Source organism: Eurosta solidaginis, chromosome 3, assembly GCF_040869045.1.
Source record: "Eurosta solidaginis isolate ZX-2024a chromosome 3, ASM4086904v1, whole genome shotgun sequence".
In the NCBI taxonomy this organism is placed as follows: domain Eukaryota; kingdom Metazoa; phylum Arthropoda; class Insecta; order Diptera; family Tephritidae; genus Eurosta; species Eurosta solidaginis.
This window is the reverse complement of record NC_090321.1, coordinates 158401065-158422522: the sequence shown is the minus strand read 5'-3', so window position 1 is coordinate 158422522 and position 21458 is coordinate 158401065. Positions and strand designations below refer to the sequence as shown.

General features: G+C 40.1%; 1 protein-coding gene across 6 annotated transcripts in view; it reads right to left on the bottom strand.

The window, feature by feature from the left end:
- Window positions 1-21458, bottom strand: part of LOC137244472 (putative phosphatidate phosphatase) — a 230563-nt gene that overhangs the window by 194429 nt on the left and 14676 nt on the right. For all 6 annotated transcript variants that reach the window (XR_010951026.1, XR_010951027.1, XM_067773496.1 and 3 more), the window contains exon 2: window positions 12472-13389. Coding sequence is in view for 4 of the 6 variants with exons in the window: in XM_067773496.1 (XP_067629597.1) it covers window positions 12472-12883 (412 nt within the window). In the remaining 2 variants the exon portion in view is untranslated. The remainder of the gene's footprint in view (window positions 1-12471; window positions 13390-21458) is intronic.

The following is a 21458-nucleotide window of genomic DNA, read 5'->3' as shown; positions in this document are numbered from 1 at the left end:
TAAATAGCAATTTTTGCTTTATAAAAAATTTCCTCTTTTGCTGAGTACGCTATGATTCTCGAGTTGAGCCACTGTTTCGAAACAACTCCTGAGATTTTAGAAGTATGCCTAGTTATCAACATGAGCTCTAATGGTACTCAAGCCCAAATGCTTGTTGGTTATATTAGACGTCATTTCGAACGAACGCAAATCACCGACAGGTTAACTAGAGTTTAACCCAGCCAGATCGGCCGCTTAAGCTTAAGCTCAGCTTAAACTTCAGTTGAAGTAGACTGAAAAATTGCGGAATAAGTTTAAGCGTAGTTAACTGACAAACTCCCTCGCGAAGGGCAGACATCTTGCCGCGATGCGAGGGCTTAGTCGCTGACCACGGGACTATGCCACCCAGTAGGATGCAGGTTCACATGGATCTCCATGGCTGCGGTGGCCTAGTCCTGGGGTGAGCGATGACCAAGATCTGTCCCCTCCCAATCCAGGGTGTTATGCGGCACCGTGCCCATTGGATGGTTTGCAGCCGGGAGGTTAATCTGGCTGTATTTGTACGGAGCCTCTCTGACACCGGGCCGCCTCAGAGAGTAAAAATGGTCTTACCGCGGTAAGGGGCTCTGCCGCGGCGGACGACACTTTTCCCCCTTTCAATAAGGTGACCCTAAGCTGGCCTCGTCTAGCAAGGGGTCGTACGAACAAGATGAACAACAAAAATAAAAAAAAACAAGAAAATGATAATCCTTTCTCCTCCACAGGGAGAAGGACAACAGCATTGGCATCCATACGCCCTAGTGAACGAGGGAGGGCTACCAATGCTACCAAGGCTAAAGTGAAGAGCGACTTGGTGGGGGGCGGCAATAGTATGGCGGCGAAGGGAGTTGCGCTGGTAACGGCGAACCCTGACGCGCCTGCTGTTGTCGGACACCGACCAAGCGCCGGAACGGCAACCTTTTTTCCCACGGCTGTGGCAGGGGTCTCTGGACCTGGCCACTCCGAGCCAAGGGAAAACGGGGCCGCAACAGCTACTTTAACCGGGGGAGCGACTGCGTTGGAAACGACGGGTCGGCTCCCCAGGGACGACAAGAGGGCAACCTCAGTCAACACCGTCTTAGGTGATCGGACGGGGGCAAGCACCAGTATGGCGGCGAAGGTAGTTGCGCTGGCAACGGCGAACACTGACGCGCCTGCTGATGCTGGGCGCCCGTCTGACGCCGGTATGGCGACTGTTCTCCCCACGGCTGTGACAGGGGTCCCACGATCTGGTCACACTGAGCCAAAGGAGAAAGGAGCCATAATGAAGACATCATCCGGGGGTACGACCGCGAGGGCAACTACGGGTCGGACCCCTTCTCAAGAAGATTCCCACAAGGGATCGTTCCACAGGAACAAAAGAAGGGCTGCAAAAGTCCTGTCAAGGTATGAGGGTGTTCCGCTGGAAACGCTGTCAGAGAACGCCAGGAATTCGGTGGAAAGGGCGCGAGCTCTACTGCCGAATTTTCGGGGTTCTCTGCCAACAAGCGCAACCCCATATAAACGTCAAAGGTCCGATGAGGATATCAAACCACCGCCGAAAAGGCACCAGAATCACCCCGCGGTAGCCAAACCCAGCTTTGCCGAGGTAGCCAAGGGCCGGATCCTTATAGGAATCCTGGACCGAGGGAATGACCGTGGTGCAATCCCTAAAGACCAGTGGCCGTACGTCCGGAATGAAATCGGCAACGCCGTTCTCGACGTGCTGATGGAGTCTCCGGGTAGTCCGCCGCGAGGTTCTGATGCAGGATGGTACCAGGGCCAAATCAAGGTACTCGCTTGCGAGGACGCAAGGTCTGTTGCGCTGTACAAGGCAGCAGCCGCAAAGCTGGGACAAGTCTATCCCGGGGCGATTATCGAGGTCGTTGACTGGAAGGACATTCCGGCTCGGCCAAGGGCCAGGGCATGGGTTCCAGCGGTTCCAGCAGAACCTGAGAGAATTCTCAGGATGCTGCAACTGATGAACCCGGCTCTCCCAACGCAGGACTGGAGTGTCATCCAAGTCGAGGACGCTGAAGGACCTAGGAGACAGGTCGTGTTAGCCCTGAATAAGGAAGCTCTCGAGCCCCTTAGACGGAGCAAAGGAAGAGTGTTTTACGGCCTCGGGGAGGTCGTAATTCACGTATACCGTGGGGACGCACAGCGCGCATCCCTTTCGAGTGCCTCTTTGGACACGGACATTGAGGCACCCGAAGTGGAAGCGGAAATCTCCGACGCCGAAAGCCTGGTTTCCGCCACGTCAAATTGCGCAGGGGCTCTGGGCAATTTGTCGATGGAGGATGCTCTGCTGGATAGCGACGGAGAGGATCCCAACATCACGGTGATGGAGGCAGGGGAGTCTGAGCAAGCTCATGCTGAGGTTGCTCCAGATAAACCTGCACAAAAGTAAGGCAGCCTCGGCTGCTCTCATCAGTCGCCTTTCTAAAGGCGACGTCGAAGTGGTCCTTATCCAAGAACCCTGGGTGAACAACTCAAGGATTTGCGGATTGGGGGCCACTGGGTTTAAGCTCATCCGAGCTGCAGATGAAGGTAAAGTGAGAACATGCATTTTAGTAAAGTCAGAGCTAAATATCTTTCTCTTGCCTAATTATAGCAATGGTGACGTCACAGCGGCCAGTTTGTCAAGCGGAGGCACCCAATTAACGCTAGCCTCCGTTTATATGCCGTACGACGCAGAGGAACCTCCTCCACAAAAGACGGTAAAGGATCTGGTGGCCGACTCAAGCCATCTGTTAATTGGGACAGACGCAAACGCCCACCACGTGCAGTGGGGTAGTTCCGACATAAACACTCGGGGTGAGTCACTTTTTGAGTACCTTTTAACAACTAACCTTGTAGTTTGCAATGTAGGTAATGAACCAACTTTTATTACTAAAAACCGTAGAGAGGTTATTGACCTCACTATTTGTAGCGAAAGCGTTTATGGGTGGGTTAAAAAATGGCGTGTTCTTGATGAACATTCCTTTTCAGACCACCGCTATATTGAAGTAATGTTAGAGTTCTTCGTCGATCAGCCCATTGCGAGACGTAACCCACGTAATACAAACTGGGAACTACATAATGAGCTGTTAGCAAGAGAACTACCAGAACTGCCCCCACAAAGCCTCTCATCAACGATGGAGCTAGAGGGTCTGGTAGAAACCTTCACATCGGCTTTCTCAAAAGCCTTAGAACAGGCCTGTCCATTGCCAAAACCGCGCGGTAAGCGTAAACCTCACTGGTGGTCCCATGATCTGGACCTACTTCGTAAATCCTGTAGAGAACAGTTTAACAAAGCCAAATTCCTTGATAACGGGTCACAATGGCTAGAATACAAGGACAAACTAAGAACCTACAAAAAAGTCCTGAGACAAGCGAAGAGAACTTCATGGAGAAACTTCTGCACTGGAGTCGAGAGTGTCGTGGACACATCCAGGCTACGGTGCGTGCTTTCTAAGACGCAAACAGCTATTAGCTTTCTGCGGAGACCGAATGGTACCTGGACCAGCACAGAAGGGGAAACTCTAGAGCTGCTCCTGGACACACATTTCCCGGGAAATATGACAAACGCACCGGATGTACCTGCAGCAAACCAAGCTGTGAATATACCCATCACTGAGGAGAGAGTGAGGAGGGCAGTCAAAAGTTTTAAACCTTTTAAGGCTGCTGGACCAGACGGGATTGTACCCGCTCAACTTATCTACTCCTTGGAGGTATCAGCCAACTGGCTGCGGCACATATATACCGCTTGTTTGGCTATGAACTATATTCCGTGTGCATGGAGGAGCGCCACGGTCATATTCATTCCTAAGGCAGGCAAAGCCTCTCATTACGAGCCGAAGGACTATAGACCTATCAGTCTTTCATCCTTCGTACTCAAGACCCTAGAGAGAATAGTTAGCGATTTTCTCACTACAAGCATTGATAGGAATCTCATTTCGGACTATCAACACGCGTACACCAAAGGTAAATCTACGGAGACTGCGCTACACAGCCTAGTCTCTACTATAGAAACATCCTTGTTCGAAAAGGATTATTGTCTTGTGGCCTTCCTAGACATTGAAGGAGCATTCAACAACATAAGTCCAGACGCCGTTAACATTGCTTTAACTGATCTGGACGTAAATAGACCCCTAGTGGGACTAATTGATCAACTGCTCAGGGGAAGGAAAGTGCTCTCCTCACTGGGGAAGGTTGAGGTAACACGATTTGTCGCAAGGGGCACGCCCCAGGGTGGTGTCCTTTCCCCCTTACTATGGAACCTAACGGTAAACTCGCTATTAAGAGATACTAGTTGGGGGAGCGGGAAGGTCGTGGCATATGCTGATGACCTAGCGATTATCTACAGAGGCAAGTTTCCTCAAACTTTGTGCGACTTGATGCAGGTAGCATTGCGAGAGGTTTCCTTGTGGGCTTCCCGATGTGGACTCAGCGTCAACTCCGATAAAGTAGAGCTTGTCTTATATACCAAACGATACAAAATACCATCGTTGAACCTACCTGAACTAAACGGGGTGCGCCTAAGCCTGGCAGATAAAGCCAAATTTTTAGGCGTAGTTTTAGACAAAAAGCTGAACTGGAAGGACAACGTTATCCAGCGACAAAAGAAAGCGTACATTGCATTATATACGTGTAAAAGAGCCATTGGCAAAAAATGGGGACTCACCCCCAACATATGCAGATGGATTTATACCGCGATTATCAGACCCATACTGCTGTATGGAGTAGTCGTATGGTGGCCAGCCTTGAGCAAGGCGTCAAACCTAAACTTGTTGGGTAAAGTCCACAGATCCAGCATGATAAGCATAAGCGGGGCTCTAAGAACAACGCCTAGCGAAGCTCTTCAGGTCATTCTTGACATCTTTCCACTGGATCTGGCTGGTCATCGAGCAGCGGCAACGTCAGCCCTGCGTCTAAGGGAGTTGTCGTGCTGGAACAACAGTACCACAGGACACTCAAGTATACTAAACAAATACAGTTTTCTCCCTCCTAGCACGGATCGCTGTGCGACCACAACAGTTGCGGAAACCAACTTTAAGATAAACATACCCAGCAGGGATGACTGGACGGAGTCGGACAAGTGCCTTGCTATGGGCAACAGCATTTCCATATACACGGACGGCTCCAAGCTAAACGGGAGAGTTGGGGGTGGAGTATACTCAAGGGACCTTGACCTCCAGCTCTCATTCAGACTACCCGACCACTGCAGTGTATTCCAGGCAGAAGTTGCAGCCATAATGGAAGCCGCAGCTAGGATAGGGACATACATTGTCGGCAAAGAAATTTTTATCTTCAGCGACAGCCAAGCTGCCATAAAATCCCTGGGCTCCCACTCGTTCAATTCTGAACTAGCACTAAACTGTCGCCGATCTCTTCAAGAGATGGCTCAACAGAACCGTGTACACCTCACATGGGTCCCTGGACATAGGGATATCGAGGGAAACTGTATTGCAGATGAACTCGCTAGGCAGGGTACAACCAAGCAGGTTCTTCCTGGACAAGAACGCTTAGGTATGCCCCTGTCCACATGCAAGCTAATGCTAAAAGAGCACATCTACCGTCAAGCCGACGAAAGATGGCTACAAACACCGGGATGTCGAACGTCGAAAGAAACCTGGCCTAAATGGGATCCTAAAAGGTCCCGTCACGTTTACAACCTAAGAAGGGATACAATTTCCACACTTGTAGGGGCACTAACGGGTCATTGCCTCATAGGTAGGCATGCAGAAAGGCTAGGAGCGCCTTATCGTCGGTGCTGTAGGAGTTGTAAAGAAGATGAGGAGGAGGAAACGGTGGTTCACCTCATTTGCAACTGCCCAGCGCTAAGCGGAGCACGGCAGCGCTTTCTGGGAGCTCCATTTCTTGATACTATGAGTCAGGTTGTGGAGCATGACGTCAAGGACCTGGTAGATTTCATCAGGTCCTCAAAATGGTTCGAAGAGGAGAGGTAACGGTGTTTTTCGTGGTATCACAACGGGCCTAGTACTACTGGCCTAAGTGTGCCCTCGGGCAGCCACCCCAACCTAACCTAACCTAACTGACAAACTGAGTTTAACTTGTACTGAAAAACAGGGCCTTAGTATCTAGATTCAATAATTTTAGAAATCAGTAAGCTTATCCAGGGTCGGATTAACAGGTAGGCAGAATAGGCAGTTGCCTGGGGCCCCGAGTTTAGGGGGCCCTCGAAAAATGAAAAAGGCTTCTAAAATTTTCTTACAAACATAAAATTCTAGAGAGTGAAAGAAAAATATAATTAGAATTGAAAATAAATTTTACTCAAATAAATAAAACTCAATTGACCGCATTCAAAAGGCGACGACCGACAAACTAGACAAGGTTCCTAAAAAGGACATTTCCGACTCATTTGACAAATTTTATGAGCGTGCAAAGAAGTGTATCGAAGTGAAAGGACAGTATACTGAATAATATAAAAGGTTTATAACTTTTCTGCAGTTGGAAGGTCATACTGGTGAAAGTCTAGCGAATAAAACTTTAAAGTTTCTTACTGAAGACTGTGGTTTAGATATTCAAAATTGTAGAGGACAATAATATGACAACGCAATTAAACATGTCCGGGAAGTATAAAGGTGTGCAAGCAAGAGTATTGAGTTTGAATGTGAATGCGATCTATGTCCCCTGTTCCGCGCATTCCCTTAATATGGTTGGAGAGCATGCTGTGAAGTGCTGTTTTTATGAAGTAGATTTTTTCGCCATTATGCAGACATTCACCCTTATCGCGAAGTTCACACGGAAAAGTGTTCGCCTTCACTTTTTTTGTTCGGATGAACTTTTCCGCCTATCGGCAATTTCGGGCGAACAAAAGTTCACTTCGAAACAGCTGATGCTCTATTGTGAATTAGCAGTGAACAAATAATTTACTTGCAATTGTGTAAATTTTGTAAACAAGCACATATTTCCTTAAAAGACAGCAAAAATAGAGATACAAATTTATTAAAAAATGTCTAGTATTGCACTTAGCGCGAGGAGAATATACATAAATGGGAAAGCGTTTCGGAGGCAATTAAGGGACTGTTCTAACCCTTTGGAGCTAAGTGATCCAATGTAAGTAATTTTCAGAACTTTTGAATAAAAAGTTAACTTTTTTCAATTAGTTTTCGGCAATAATACAGACTAAACAAGCCGGGATTCAAATACTTGCTAGATATTCTTAATAACTCCTTGCCACCATTGAAGCAAAAATTTGGAGTTCCAACAATTGTAAAGTTGAGCGCATCTTCGTTTTTTTGCATAGGGAGGACATGAAAAAGGCGTTTGAAAGGACAATGAGGTGGGTCTTAGCCAATCTTGATTCAGTGAGGTACTTTCAGAGGTGCTGAACATTTTGGAACCGTTGCTTTGTCCACAATGGATAACTTGGCCGACTTTAAAAAAACAACGTCAAACTGCACACGATTTTTATACAAAGTTCGGAATACTAGGAGTTGTAGGATGTTGGGCCCGCCTCCTGTCACCTTCGCATAAATTGCATTTTTAGACGCCTTTCGTACATATCTTTTTTGGTCATTCCATACCAAGAAAAATATACGTTGTCATAAAAAATTTAATTTAAATGCTTAGCAATAAAGGAATTTTACTCTTTTCCACTTAGCTTCACTCTTAGCATGTGGACCAAGACTATTTAAACATAAAATAAGCTGCTTCCAGAAGTGTGGCACTTTTTCCCGATCATCTTGTCGAGCAGCATTTCCGATTGTGCATTATTTATTGATTTACTCTTAATAATAAAAGTACATATAACTATAAGAATATGAAATCTCAAAACAAAAAATTACTTACAATTTGTTTTTCTCTCATTCGCCTGTAAAATATAAGTGAATAAATTTGGGTTTCCCCGCTATTCATTTCGCCCGAACAAAGTGCTGCCGATAAGGTGAAATCTTTTTCGAACACGAAAAATTGTTTAGCCAGCCTCTGCGATAGGGTGAACAAAAATTGTGAATATTTTCGGGTGAAAATAAAACTCGCGATAAGGGTGATTATATAATTTTTTTCCGCTTCCACCTATCGTTGGGGCGTATTAAAAAATAAAATAATACAATGAGAAAACTTTGAAGACATTGTCAACTACACGATGGGAAGCCCATTCGAATGCGACGAATTCAGTTTACGATTAATTTCATATCATATTAGAGGCTCTAGAAATCGTTGCTGATGATGAATTACAAATTACTGATACTCGTTATGAGGAGATGTGTATCGTGAATAAAATGCAAAAATTCGAATTTGGTTTCATGTTGATTTTATGTAACTCTATTTTGACTGCTAGGCGTTCAGTGAGTAAGTCATTGCAAAGTGAAAAAGCAGATTTTCAAACGTGTGGTTTTTGTACGGATTGTTAGAAGAGTGTTTAGTTTCATTCCCTGAAAAGTTCAATGATTTCGAGGAAAAAACAAAACAATTATTACCTGGTGTAGGTTATGCAGAAATCGTAAAACGTACTCGTCGTAGAAAAAACCAACCTAATGACGGAAATTCTCCAGAAGTCCAGAAGTAAAATTTTCGACTCGCGATGATTTCAAGACAAAAGGTTTCCTCGAAATCATGGACAATCTTCACAGTGAAATCAAACGCCGAAAGTGTATATGGAAGTTTCAGAGAGATTTGCCTTTCTCATCAACTTTTTTCTAAGTGATGGAGACCTCCACGAAGCTATAAATAACTTAGTTCGTTTTTATTCTATAAATTTGGAAGAATTTTTCATTGAAATAAAACAATTCCAAAGTTACGTGAACTCCAGATATACTGATGCACAAAAAACTAATAGTAATTTGTATAAGATTCTAATGGAAGATCAATTAGCCGATGTATTTCCTAGCACAGAAATAGCTCTTCGGATTTTTTTAACAATAATGATCACAAATTGTTCTGCCGAACGATCCTTCTCGCAATTAAAAAGAATCAAATGCATTGAGTCAAATTTATTGAATAAAATCGATATTGATGAATCTGCCTAAAACAGATGTAGAAAACGACATGTTTAAAATGTAGATAGTACCTAATTTTATTGATATTACTACATTGTGACAATAAAATTTTTATGAAAGATATAAGTTTGTATTTTTTAATCCAAAAAAGAAGGGAACGGACGTGAAGAAGGGCCCGCAAATTGATGGTTGCCTAGAGCCCCGTTGAGGGCTTGCAACAAATATTTTGTTCGGCTCGTATATGCATGTGAATGTGTGTATTTAAGTAGAAAATTATTCGCCTGTTAAAATCGATGGTATGACTTACAGTTAACCTTTTATCTATAAGGATTTTTTTATTTTCGGAACAATGGGATTGAAACATTTTGGATAAAGTATACGAGAATGGTATAGAGAGAGAAGGGGGAAAGCGAGGCTCACGTTTTGAATGTATGCAAACCAATTTTCGAACAGGACAAAGTATGCCGGCTACAATAGTTTTAGGATAAATATGGATATTGAAATTGTCGTAAACATGGTGTATTTAAAAAACTATATAAATAAAATATTTGTATTTCAGACTTGGTTCAATCGTAGCGTTTACCGTTTTTATGCAAATTTCGTGGTGGCCAATTCAGGATTTATGCAAAGCTACGTACGTGTATATGATTCAGCTCACCAGGTTATTGAATGAACAATTCGAAGAGCAATAACTGACAGAAAACGAGTTTTAACTTACATACATGCTTCAATATAATGTGAATTGACTCACAGCTCATTACACAAAACGACATAAACAAGCATACATATTAGGGTGGGTCGATTTGTATGGACGATATATCGGTTAACTATATCGCGCCATCGATTTTTCGATAGGATTTGGGCTCAGGAAAAAAAGTACCACTACGCATACCCTTTGACTTTTTTTCGACTTTGATTTTTGAGGTTTTTTTCATGACCTACTAAAAACTACTTCTTTGTAGGTCATGAAAAAACCTTAAAAATCAAAGTCGAAAAAAAGTCAAAAAATTCAAATTTCGCAGGCTCGAAAATTATATATTTGGGTATGCGTAGTGGAACTTCTTTTTCCTGAAAAATCGGTTGCTCGATATCGCTTAATAAATCGACCCAGTCTAATATAAAATGATCTGGGCGAAAAAAGAAATTCATTTAGCCATGTCCGTCCGTCCGTATTAGTAAAATTTTGGACAATGGGCGTGGCACCGCCCACTTTTAAAAGAAGGTAATTTAAAAGTTTTGCAAGCTGTAATTTGGCAGCTGAGTATGTAATGTTCGGTTACACCCGTTATCGACAGTGATCCAAATCCAGATTAAATTTTAATATGCAAATGCAACAGCAAGGTTTTAATACTGATATTTATCTTGATCAATTTGTTGCTGCATTTGCATGTTGAATTTTATTTTCTGCATCACATTCGATTGGAATGCACGAATTATTTTTTAGAGAACTAAGTAATTCAGTTCACATTCGAAGCCTATTCGATCATTACATTAGAATTCAGTTAGACACATACATAGAACTTTTTTGATTAGAGAATAAGGCGCCATTTTGTTTGATAATACAATGTTTGTCTGAACGTCCTCTAGCCGATATAAACGTTGGTGTATGTTCGAGATGCATTTGACAGCATCTCGATGAATGAATTGGGAGATTAAGTCTAAGACTGATCTCAGACCAATAAAATTTACCTAATTCGTGGTTAAATTTTACCTGGTAAATAAACATTGTAATACCTATTAGGCAGATAAAAACTACGAAGACAAGTTATGCGGTATTACTATCTTAAGAGATTAATCGCAGAATAATCTCCAGTGCATAAATATTCTGGATCTATATTTAGATCATTTGAGTCACATGCTGAGCTGAGACTCTTATATGCATATGTTTCTGTTTGTTACAAAATAACAGGTTGTTGTTCGAGGCAGTTCCAAAATAAGACGTACCCGTTTGAGTCCAAAGTAACAGCGGCCAAAGTGGCAAGTCAACTTTAACTTCAGTGCTGAAAAAAGGACCTTATACGGAAGTTATGCAAAAAATTGTGATTACATATAATTGATTTCAGTAGACTCCATATACCTGGGAACCCTAGCCTTGTTAGGTAGGTGTAGACAATGGGTCGGCAAAAAATATCCGTTATTGTACGTTTGCATACGGAAAGTTGGCCCAATTGGGCCATGGAATGCAGAGCCCAGGTGTACCCATATTTGGAGTATATAACCACGCAATGTGATGCGTAATAATCCGCGGGCGTTCCAGCCCAGGAAAGTCTCCCTCAAAAGGAAGCCATGGCTTCTTGCCCAGTACCATGCCAAGATAGCGATCACGAGGAGTTAGTAGAAGTTAACTCCCCTCCACTTTAATGTTTGGCCCCTTCAAGCTCTTGAAATACCTTTCTACTTCGCCTGCCTCTACCGTGTTATGATTGTTGTCGGAGTCTATATCCTGGTGCAACGTCCATTTGGCCTATCAACGACTTCATCCGTCCACCTCTTTACTGTTGGCTTCCATTTCCCTCCTCTTTCTGCTTTGCAGTTTTCGAGTTAGGTGCTTGCTCGCTATTGGGGCCCCCTGTCTTCCAGGTTGTGAAGTACATTCCGTATTGATGCTGTGACACTCCGACTATTAAAAACAGGCTTATCGTCATCAGCCTGCTACGTCTACAACCCGCTAGACTATTCTAGACGTTTAGGGAATCCGTTTTCATCTTATTCATATAGTCTTGCGGTCTTGGGATTACGTTTCACTAGCTTCGATCAATTTGGTAGATTGCACCATTTGGGTACAATATTTACGCCGTTATCTTCAATCTATTCCACGCAATTATTTTGAATATTGAGATGTAGCGAGATCAAACCAGAGCAATTTAGAAGAATTATGGGGCTTAAAAATACCGATTCAATACCTACCGAACTGTATACTTGATTTGTTAATACCTCCACTTATTAGCGGGAAAAGCCTTTGTAAAAAATAAATCTTGATTGGCTCATGTGACGGAGGCAGTCACTTTTTCACGGTTCCCGCCTATTATACAGCACTAAAATTTTGTTAAGGTTTCGTATAATCTTCGGGGGTGAATTTTAGCTTTAATCTGCTTTTATGGGCTGATATAAGACACTTTCACTAATATTTATGTAAAGGTATCTTAACTTTGTTTTTAATTTTGCAATTCCTCTTCTTGCACAGAGTTGTTGTCGTTGATTTCTTCCTTTCCTAAACTCTTTGGGTTGGTGAGAGATACAACTCTTTAAAATCGGCTCTCCTCAGCACAAGATCCAATGAAAAGAATACCAAGAGTTCGGCATACAATAAGTCTCAAATTTATCGAAATAAGCCTTATATAAACAGCACAGTTTTTGTGTATGCACATCTTTAGGTATGTACATATGTATATGCATACCTAATCATTTTCCAAAATCACCGCATAACCGCAAGGTTTATGCAAGGTCAAACCGATTTTTAAATCAAACAATTAGCGAACCACTGATTAAACAAGCACTTGCACACTTTCATATACATATGGGTACTTACCGCAGGCCAATATAAATATATCAAACGCTACTCGATATAACATGCGTTTATTGTGATCCATTTTGTTTATTTTAGAAATATGTTCTGACGATGATGATTCCCCCTCTGTTATATCATGAACTAACCGCACATCAATGTTGTTATTTAAATTTGCGATTGTCACAGTAGCTGTTGTTGAAGCGTTTGTGTTGCTGGCGTTACCACTGTCGTCACTGTGGATGGCGTCCCCACTGCCGTTGTTGCAGCTGAAAATGCTGCTGCTATTTTGGTTGCAATTATGATTGGGATTCCGATATCGTTTTTCTATGTCACGCGATTTTACCAACAACAACGAAGATGCCACGTTTACACTAGTTGGATGCTCCGGCGAACGAAGCGGTGCGGTCTCACTTGCAGCTGATTCGTTACTCATTTTGCTAACAATTCGGTTTCACTTTAAAAACACTTTCGTTCAGAGCGTTGGAGAAATGCAAGAGGGAGAATGCCCCAAGAAAAAGCGAGCATTGAGCTCCACCAGTCGGGTATTTTGTTTTCTCACTATACAACGAACATGCAAACGTGTAATACGGGAGAGCAACAGTGGAAGACTCTGTCCTAGAACTTAAAATTAATTTCAAACCAAAAAACTTTTAACATTGATATGTGAATACGTTCGTTATCTACTTTTCATTTTATGTTTGCTTTAAACTACGAAATTGTTTTTACAGTTTATTTTGCGGCATATTCCGTAGTTTAAGTGAGTACCGCATAAGTAGAGTCTCAGGTAAATGACTAAACCATTTTATTTAACATATATTCTCTATCTTCTCAGCAAGTATTCGTGTGCCGCTCGCTGTGTGAAAATGGCTCAACTTTGTCACAATTTTTCTCCCCTTGACAATGGCGTGTGACGTAGAGCATCGATTGTAAACAGTTTATCTGTAATTCATATTTTGATAATTACTACAAAATTAAAGCGTAAGGAATATGTACAGTTAAATTTATATTGATAGTATTAATTTTAACATTTAAGCTTCCCAAACGCCTTTACGCACAAAGTTAATAGATCGAATTAACAAAAGTGATGGTAAATAACTTATAAATATTTTATAAAAATATACAAAAAATGTATTCAAATATTGATTTTGGTTATTTATATTAAGAAACCTCCAAGCGTTTAAGATAACGTAATGTTTAGTGATGAAACGAAAATAACTATTGGAGATCAGGCGGACGGCAATTTCTTTGAAGGGGGCCAAACACGAAGCTACAACGTAGCATTTGGCTCCATCAGTAGAATTTGGCGGCATCTCAGTAATGTTATGGGGCTCTATGAGACCTAGTAGCGTTGAATGCATGCAACCATGACAAAAAAGTCCACCTTGCAGAGCTGTAAAAATTTACAGTAATTTTGAAAGAAAAAAGTACGTTTTATAGCAAGGGCTGAAACTGTTATTCCTTTTATAATATAAGTCCTTGCAAAACTATTAATTTTGGACTTTAAATATATTTGGATCAAAATAAAAATTATTTTCGGATTTTTATTTTTTGAGTCCGATAGAACTAGTTAAACTTGGACTTTTAAAAATAAAAGTCCCGAAATAAAAGTTAAATCAAGACTTTTATTTTTTAAGGCCGAAATAAAAGTCCCGCTTGATAACAAAGAAACGGCTTATCCGAATTAAAAAAATTTGGTACCAATCGATTCTCCTGGATTCCTAAAATTTAAAACCTTAGAGACCCCATATGATACTGAAATAAACCCGACGCGATCCCGAAAACCATCCATAAATGATTCCGGAGTACTCCCGAAAAAGTCCCGAAATAATCCTCACGGAATTCCGGACGGATCCCGAAAACTATCCTGAAATGATGCAGGAAGGATTCCCAAATGATCCCGAAAAAGTCCCGAAATGACCCTGACGGGATCCCGAAAGTCATCCAGGAATGATACCGGAAGGATCCCCAAATGATCCCGCAATAGTCCCGAAATAACTCTGACATATTCACGTACTTAGCAATGAATTCAAGTAGCCAGTTTTGATATTTTTATATACAAGTGGGTGTGACTTTAATTCGATTTTAAAACTTTTTCCGTCGGCACGTACAAATACAAATATGAAGTTCGCTTACCAATTTGCAAAAATATTGCTCAAAGTATGTACGAGTTATCGCACTTGAAAGTCCAAAAACTCTTATTTGGAAAGTAGTTGGTGCCACGCCCATTGTCCAAAAAAATTATGTGGATCAACTACATGCAATGTCAGTAATTTACGTGCCAAATTTAAATAACGTGGCTTCTTTACTCAAATTTTGTATGTTCTGTGCGGAAATTTCTATATACAGAAAGAGGCGTGGCTATTGACCGATTACGACCATTTCATTTTTTGGAAAGCTTTCCTATCATAGCAGAATGCGGTTTACCAATTTTCACTATAATAGTTGTATTGGAACGAAGTTTATTGCAAAAATCCACTGCAAGTTCACCATTTATACTACGAGATTTTCGATCTAGTTTGTTTATGATAAATTTCTAGTATTATTAACAGAAATTTTCAAAAGTCCATAAGGTTTTAAATTTTAGGAATCCAGGAGAATCGATTGGTACCAAATTTTTTTAATTCGGATAAGCCGTTTCTTTGTTATCAAGCGGGACTTTTATTTCGGCCTTAAAAAATAAATGTCTTGATTTAACTTTTATTTCGGGACTTTTATTTTTAAAAGTCCGAGTTTAACTAGTTCTATCGGACTTAAAAAATAAAAATACAGATTATACTTTTATATGTGGACTCTTATGGAAAAAGTTCAAAAAATAAAAAGGATGCATGATACGACATGATATTGCTATAGGGATACCTGGGAACTCAAACATTTTCACCTAGGACAATTTTTTACCAGGACTTTTCGACTCCGAAAAAAAATGATAATAATTATTTTCCGTCCCTGTTTTATAGGGAAACATTGTATGAATTCTTAACTAAAAAAATTATAATTGTTTTTGTTTTTATCGGCCTATTGATAAATCATTCAAGGTTCGAATCGAGCTCAAGGCCAGAACAATATTTTTTTTTTCCTAATGATAATAATGGTTTGTTTGACTGGCAAATTTGCTACTTCTATTCCTTTTTACCAACTATATTTATACAGTGTTGCGCCATCTGGTGCAAATCACTGATAATGCTGGATTTTTGTTTATTGTCAATTACTTTGTTTGACATTCCCAAGTGCTCATGGTTTATTAACAATTGTTTTTGTTTTTATCGGCCTATTGATAAATCATTCAAGGTTCGAATCGAGCTCAAGGCCAGAACAATATTTTTTTCTAATGTAAATTTTTCTAAGCAAATTTGCCAGTCAAACAAACCCGCTGTATAGCTAAATGGTTAGCGCAGCATGCCTAAAGCGTACTGATGATGAAGGCTTAGCACCCTTCGAAATGGATCTATCTGCGCAGCTATGGCAGGTTGTCTGAAAAATTTTCTACTTATTATTCCAAAAACAAAATACAATTTTTCAAATTTAGAAAAAATAAAAAATAACAATAATTATCATTAGAAAAAAATTATTGTTCTGGCCTTGAGCTCGATTCGAACCTTGAAAAAAATTATAAATTTATTAAATGTTGAAAGATAACAGTTTTTTTTTGTTATTGATATTAGAGAAAAATTACAAATTTTTCTGAATTTCTCTTCTTCTGCTAACTTCTCGGGAGCTGAGTATTGAACCCGAAATCTCCAACATTCATACTTTATACTAGTGTAAAGGCAGATGCTTTTATCCACCCAGCCATAGGAATACCCGCTGCTCGCTTTGCAATTGATCTCAAAGTATTGCCTTTTTGTTGATATTCCTTTATACACCATTAGGTACAAACTAATTCTACATGTTGTTAATCCTAATTTATGGAATACTTATAGGTGCGCTCTCAAGAGCTTAGCAGTGCTTTTATAAGTAGTGCTATATCAATATTATTACATCTGTATTTAATTACGGAGACATGCTCTTATTCCTTTATACAATTGTTTTTGTTATTGATATTAGAGAAAAATTCATATGGGTGAGTGAATAAGGGCATCTGCGTTTACACTAGTATAAAATATGAATGTTGGATATTTCCAGTTCAATACTCGGCTCCCGAGAAGCTAGCTGATGAAGAAATGAAATTCAGAAACATGTCCTAGTAACGCCATTTGTAAACTTTGTAATTTTTCTCTAATGTTAATAACGAAAAATTATTAACTGTTTGAGTTGAAGCACGTTGTCGTACTTAAAAAAATAAATGAATGTTAGGCGCAATAGCCTCCGAAAAGATTTAAGGCCGAGTTTCTCTTTCAATTTGCGTCGTGCTTATTTTCATTTTTCCTACAAATTGGCGGGGCGGGACCTACATTTTTTATGGAGACCCCGAACGGCATCTGCAAGACAGAACAGTTTTCGCTGAGAAGCTTTTCATGGCAGAAGTACACTCGCAGTACTTGCCGAATCACTGCCGAGGGGCGACCCCGCTTAACTTGTTTCTAAAGTTCTGATGTTGCTTTGCCTTGGGCGTGAGCCCGGGATCTTCAATGTGGTAGGCGGAGCACGCTACCACCACACCACGGATGTCGTATTTGCAAAACTGAATTAAAGAGATCGAAACAATGGACTATAAAAAGTAAAACTGGATAATTCGTTGAATACTGAAAGCGGCTTCAATCGACTGTTAGTGCGGTTTATACTTAGATGAAGATGCAGTGATATAAAAAACGTGTACATAGAAGCCACGTAGAGGGGCGTGCATGCGAAGATTAAGAGCATCTGATTTAACCGTGAATGTGGCGAAAGGTTGCAATCCCGGGGTGAATTCCAGGGGTAACTCATGTCTGGATACTCCTTACTATGCCCCTTTGGACGGAGGCAAAACGGGGAAAACGCTGAAGCAATTTGTGCGAAAGATTAGGAGCTCGCCGTTGACCAAATTGTTGAATCTTCAAACCTGGTAAATCAACCACGGACCAGATTTTCATTATGCGAAAAATTGCAAAAAAAAAACTACGAGAAAAATAACGACACATACATATATATGTATCACTCTTCTGCTTAATGTGGCGTATAAAAGGTTCAATCTAGAATACTGTGCGAGTCTGAAGCCCATTGTCAACAAAGTGATTGGACCTTATCAGTCCAGCTTCAGACCTGGTAAATCTATTATACCTCACCAATTTTTCGTCCACTTCAAAGCAGCATTTGACAGCGCGAAAATAAGCTGCTTGTATGCTGCTATGTCTGAATTTAAGTTCTCTGCAAAGTTAGTAAGCCTCTGCCAAATGACGTTGAGCAACACCACCAGCTCCGTAAGGATTGAGAAGGGCCTCTCCGGCCCATTCAGAAACAATCGAGGCTTCAGACAAGGCGACTTTCTTTTGTGCGATTTTCTTAACATAATGCTAGAGTTCTGCCTTCTCGGGTTTAGATAAAGAAGAAAAAAAAGTTTGTCTTGCTATAAATGAGGACAAGACGAAGTACTTGCTGTGATCCAAGAAAGAATCGGCGCATTAGCGCCTTGGCAGCCACGTCACTGTTGACGGATATAAATTTGAGAATGTGAAAGATTTCGTCTATTTGAGAACCAACATTAACAGCGAAAAAAAATGTCAGCTTTGGACTGAGTAGTCAATTGAAAAATAAAATTAAAGAAAAAAAACTATTTTTAAAAATTGGCTTTTATTATTTTGGTTAATAAAATTAACTAAAAAGTAAACAATAAATTGACTCTAAAGAAATATAACACTTTATAAGTTCATTGTAAGCTTAAACGATAATTAGGCTTTTTCGTCTGCGACAAAAAAATTCTATATTGTACATAATTATATATTTTTAACATTAAAACTTTACACCTAAATTATTAAATCTTACAGTTTATATCACAGTCCTAATTGTTCTAATAAAAAACGTGTTAAATTTTGATGGTATAATTAAGAACATTTAGGATCTCCTTTTCTTGCTATCGCAATGTAACACGCTTTTATTAGAACAATTAGGACTGTGATATAAACTGTAAGATTTAATAATTTAGGTGTAAAGTTTTAATGTTAAAAATATATAATTATGTACAATATAGAATTTTTTTGTCGCAGACGAAAAAGCCTAATTATCGTTTAAGCTTACAATGAACTTATAAAGTGTTATATTTCTTTAGAGTCAATTTATTGTTTACTTTTTAGTTAATTTTATTAACCAAAATAATAAAAGCTTATTTTTAAAAAAGTTTTTTTTTCTTTAATTTTATTTTTTACTTTTTAGTTCGTTTTATTAACAAGTAACAGAAGCTTGTTCTTATAAAAGCTTTAAATATAAGTATAGGGGGTGAAACAAAAACACATATATCAGTTACATCTGCGTATAATGCGTATTGGAATTTATTAGTACACATTTTATGCGCAGCAACTTCAGAGGTGTATTTAAAGTTTAAAGCATTGTAAATATAAGTATTGAAGTCATGAGCCTGGGCATTCGCGCAATTTTAGTGATGTAAATTGCATGGCGCCAGCGCCAATGCGGTGCCAGCTCAATGGTAGCTCATTGACGAAATTACTCCAAGCGAATTTTTGACGCTTCTTAGTAGTGAGTTCGTAGTACATTTTACTTGCGCTATTGAGTGAAACGACTTTTGTGTGTCAGGCACGAGTTTGGTGTTATTGGCGCTACTGGCAGTGATGACACTGAGCTGTTGACGGTAGCGCTGGTAGTTCAGATTTTGAATCAGAGAAAGAATTGATGACCCGTGTGAATTATTATGGCTTTGGCCGTGTAAATTATTATGGTGTATTTGTATATTTTAGATTTAATGCACAATTAATATTTGTGTGTTTGAGCGGCCAAATAATAACAGTAGTATTGCTAAAGTGCTGCTTAGTTGATGGAATGTCGCTAATTTCTTAGCGATGATCAGCAGATTGTCAATATTTCGTTCAACGGACGCGCGAAATTGCCACATCTGCTCAAATTTTCCAAAGATTTTCCATTCTTGATTTAACTTAAGCTGTTATGCCAATATTTTTCAGCCAGCTTTTTTCAAATAGGTAATTTTTCCAAAAGCAAAATAAATTACAGAAAAGATTACAGGGTTAAACAGCCTTAAAAATTCAGCTATGTTGGTTATACACAGAAATACAACAGAGGGTTGTGTCTCCGCTTTTCGCAAGCGATGAGATTCACCACGCGTGACACGTGATTCACCACGTCCAAATATCAAAATCCACGGATAGGTACCGGCGTGTTTGTATGGGACTTAGGCTGTTATGCCAAAGTAAATACAAATCTTTACCGATAACTGTGTTATCGATTAATTTATCGAATTCTAACAAAGTAATATTGCATTGTCATCGGAGTTATACATGTGTGCAAAATTTCAGCTCAATCGGACACAGGGAAGTGTATCAAATTTAACTTGCAAGATTCCATTACAGACAACAAAAGTGAAAGTAAATAAAAGCTTATAATTAAGTCCTCTTTCGACGAACAAAAATCACGGTCTAAAAGCCGCTCATCATACCTGTCCTGATGTATGCTCGGAATCATGACCGGTGGCGAGAGAATATGAGATGACTCTTGGAATGTTCGAGAGAAAGGTTCTCCTGAATATTTATGCCCTGTCAGTGATGCCGACGGCGAGGATCGAGGGAGGTATAATGATGAGCTGAATGAGCTTTACACACATATGACGATAGTGCATCGAATAAAAACTCGAAGGCCTCGCTGGCTAGGTTATCGTATGTGAATGGACGGAGACGCTCCGGACAAGAAAGTAATTGAGCCGACACCGCAGTTTGGAAGCAGACGAATGGTTAAGCTTTTGTGCGGTCCTGTACACAGGGAGCATGAATCAATTGCTAGAGGTTTGTGATGACAGAGCTTTGACACTCCCAAATTGAAAAATCTGGATGGGTTGCTTTTACGAAAATTGTAGTAGAAAAGTACCTTAGTAGTGATAATAAATTTGTAAATGCCAACTGGTTTTGGGAGAAATAATTCATTTTCTACTAAATTTTTCATGAATTGATAGAGTTCGTTGGGCATTCTTTCAAAATTTGTTTGAAGAATGCTGTACGTTAGAATTTTATTTAAAAATACACTACCCAAAATTTTTTTCAAAAACTCCGTTTTAAAATACTCATTATCACCTTTCGTTTGATACCCATATTGTACAAACGCATTCTAGAGTCAACCCTGGTCCACCTTTATAAAGATATCTCGAAAAGTCGTCCACCTATAGAACTAAGGCCCACTTCCTTTTAAAACACTCATTAACACCTTTCGTTTGATACACATATCGTAGAAACAAATTCAAGAGTCACCCCTGGTCCACCTTTATGGCGATATCTCGAAAAGGCGTCCACCAATAGAACTAAGGCCCACTCCCTTTTAAAATACTCATTAACACCTTTCATTTGATACCCATATCGTAGAAACAAATTCTAGAGTCACCCCTGGTCCACCTTTATGGCGATATTTCGAAAAGGAATCCACCTATAGAACTAAGGCCCACTCACTTTTAAAATACTCATTAACACCTTTCATTTGATACCCATATCGTACAAAAAAATTTTAGTCTCACCCCTGGTCCACCATTATTGCGATATCTCGAAAAGGCGTCCACCCATAGAACGAAGGCCCACTCCCTTTTAAAATACTCATCAACACCTTTCGTTTGATGCCCATATTGTACAAACGCATTCTAGAGTCACCCCTGGTCCACCTTTATGGCGACACCTCGAAAAGGAATCCACCTATAGAACTAAGGCCCACTCCCTTTTAAAATACTCATTAACACCTTTCATTTGATACCCATATCGTACAAACAAATTCTAGAGTCAGCCCTGGTCCACCTTTATGGCGATATCCTTAAATGGCGCCACCTATAGAACTATGGCCCACTCCCTCCTAAAATACTCTTTAATACCTTCCATTTGATACACATATCATACAAACACATTCCAGGCTTACCCTAGTTCCATTTTGCTACATGG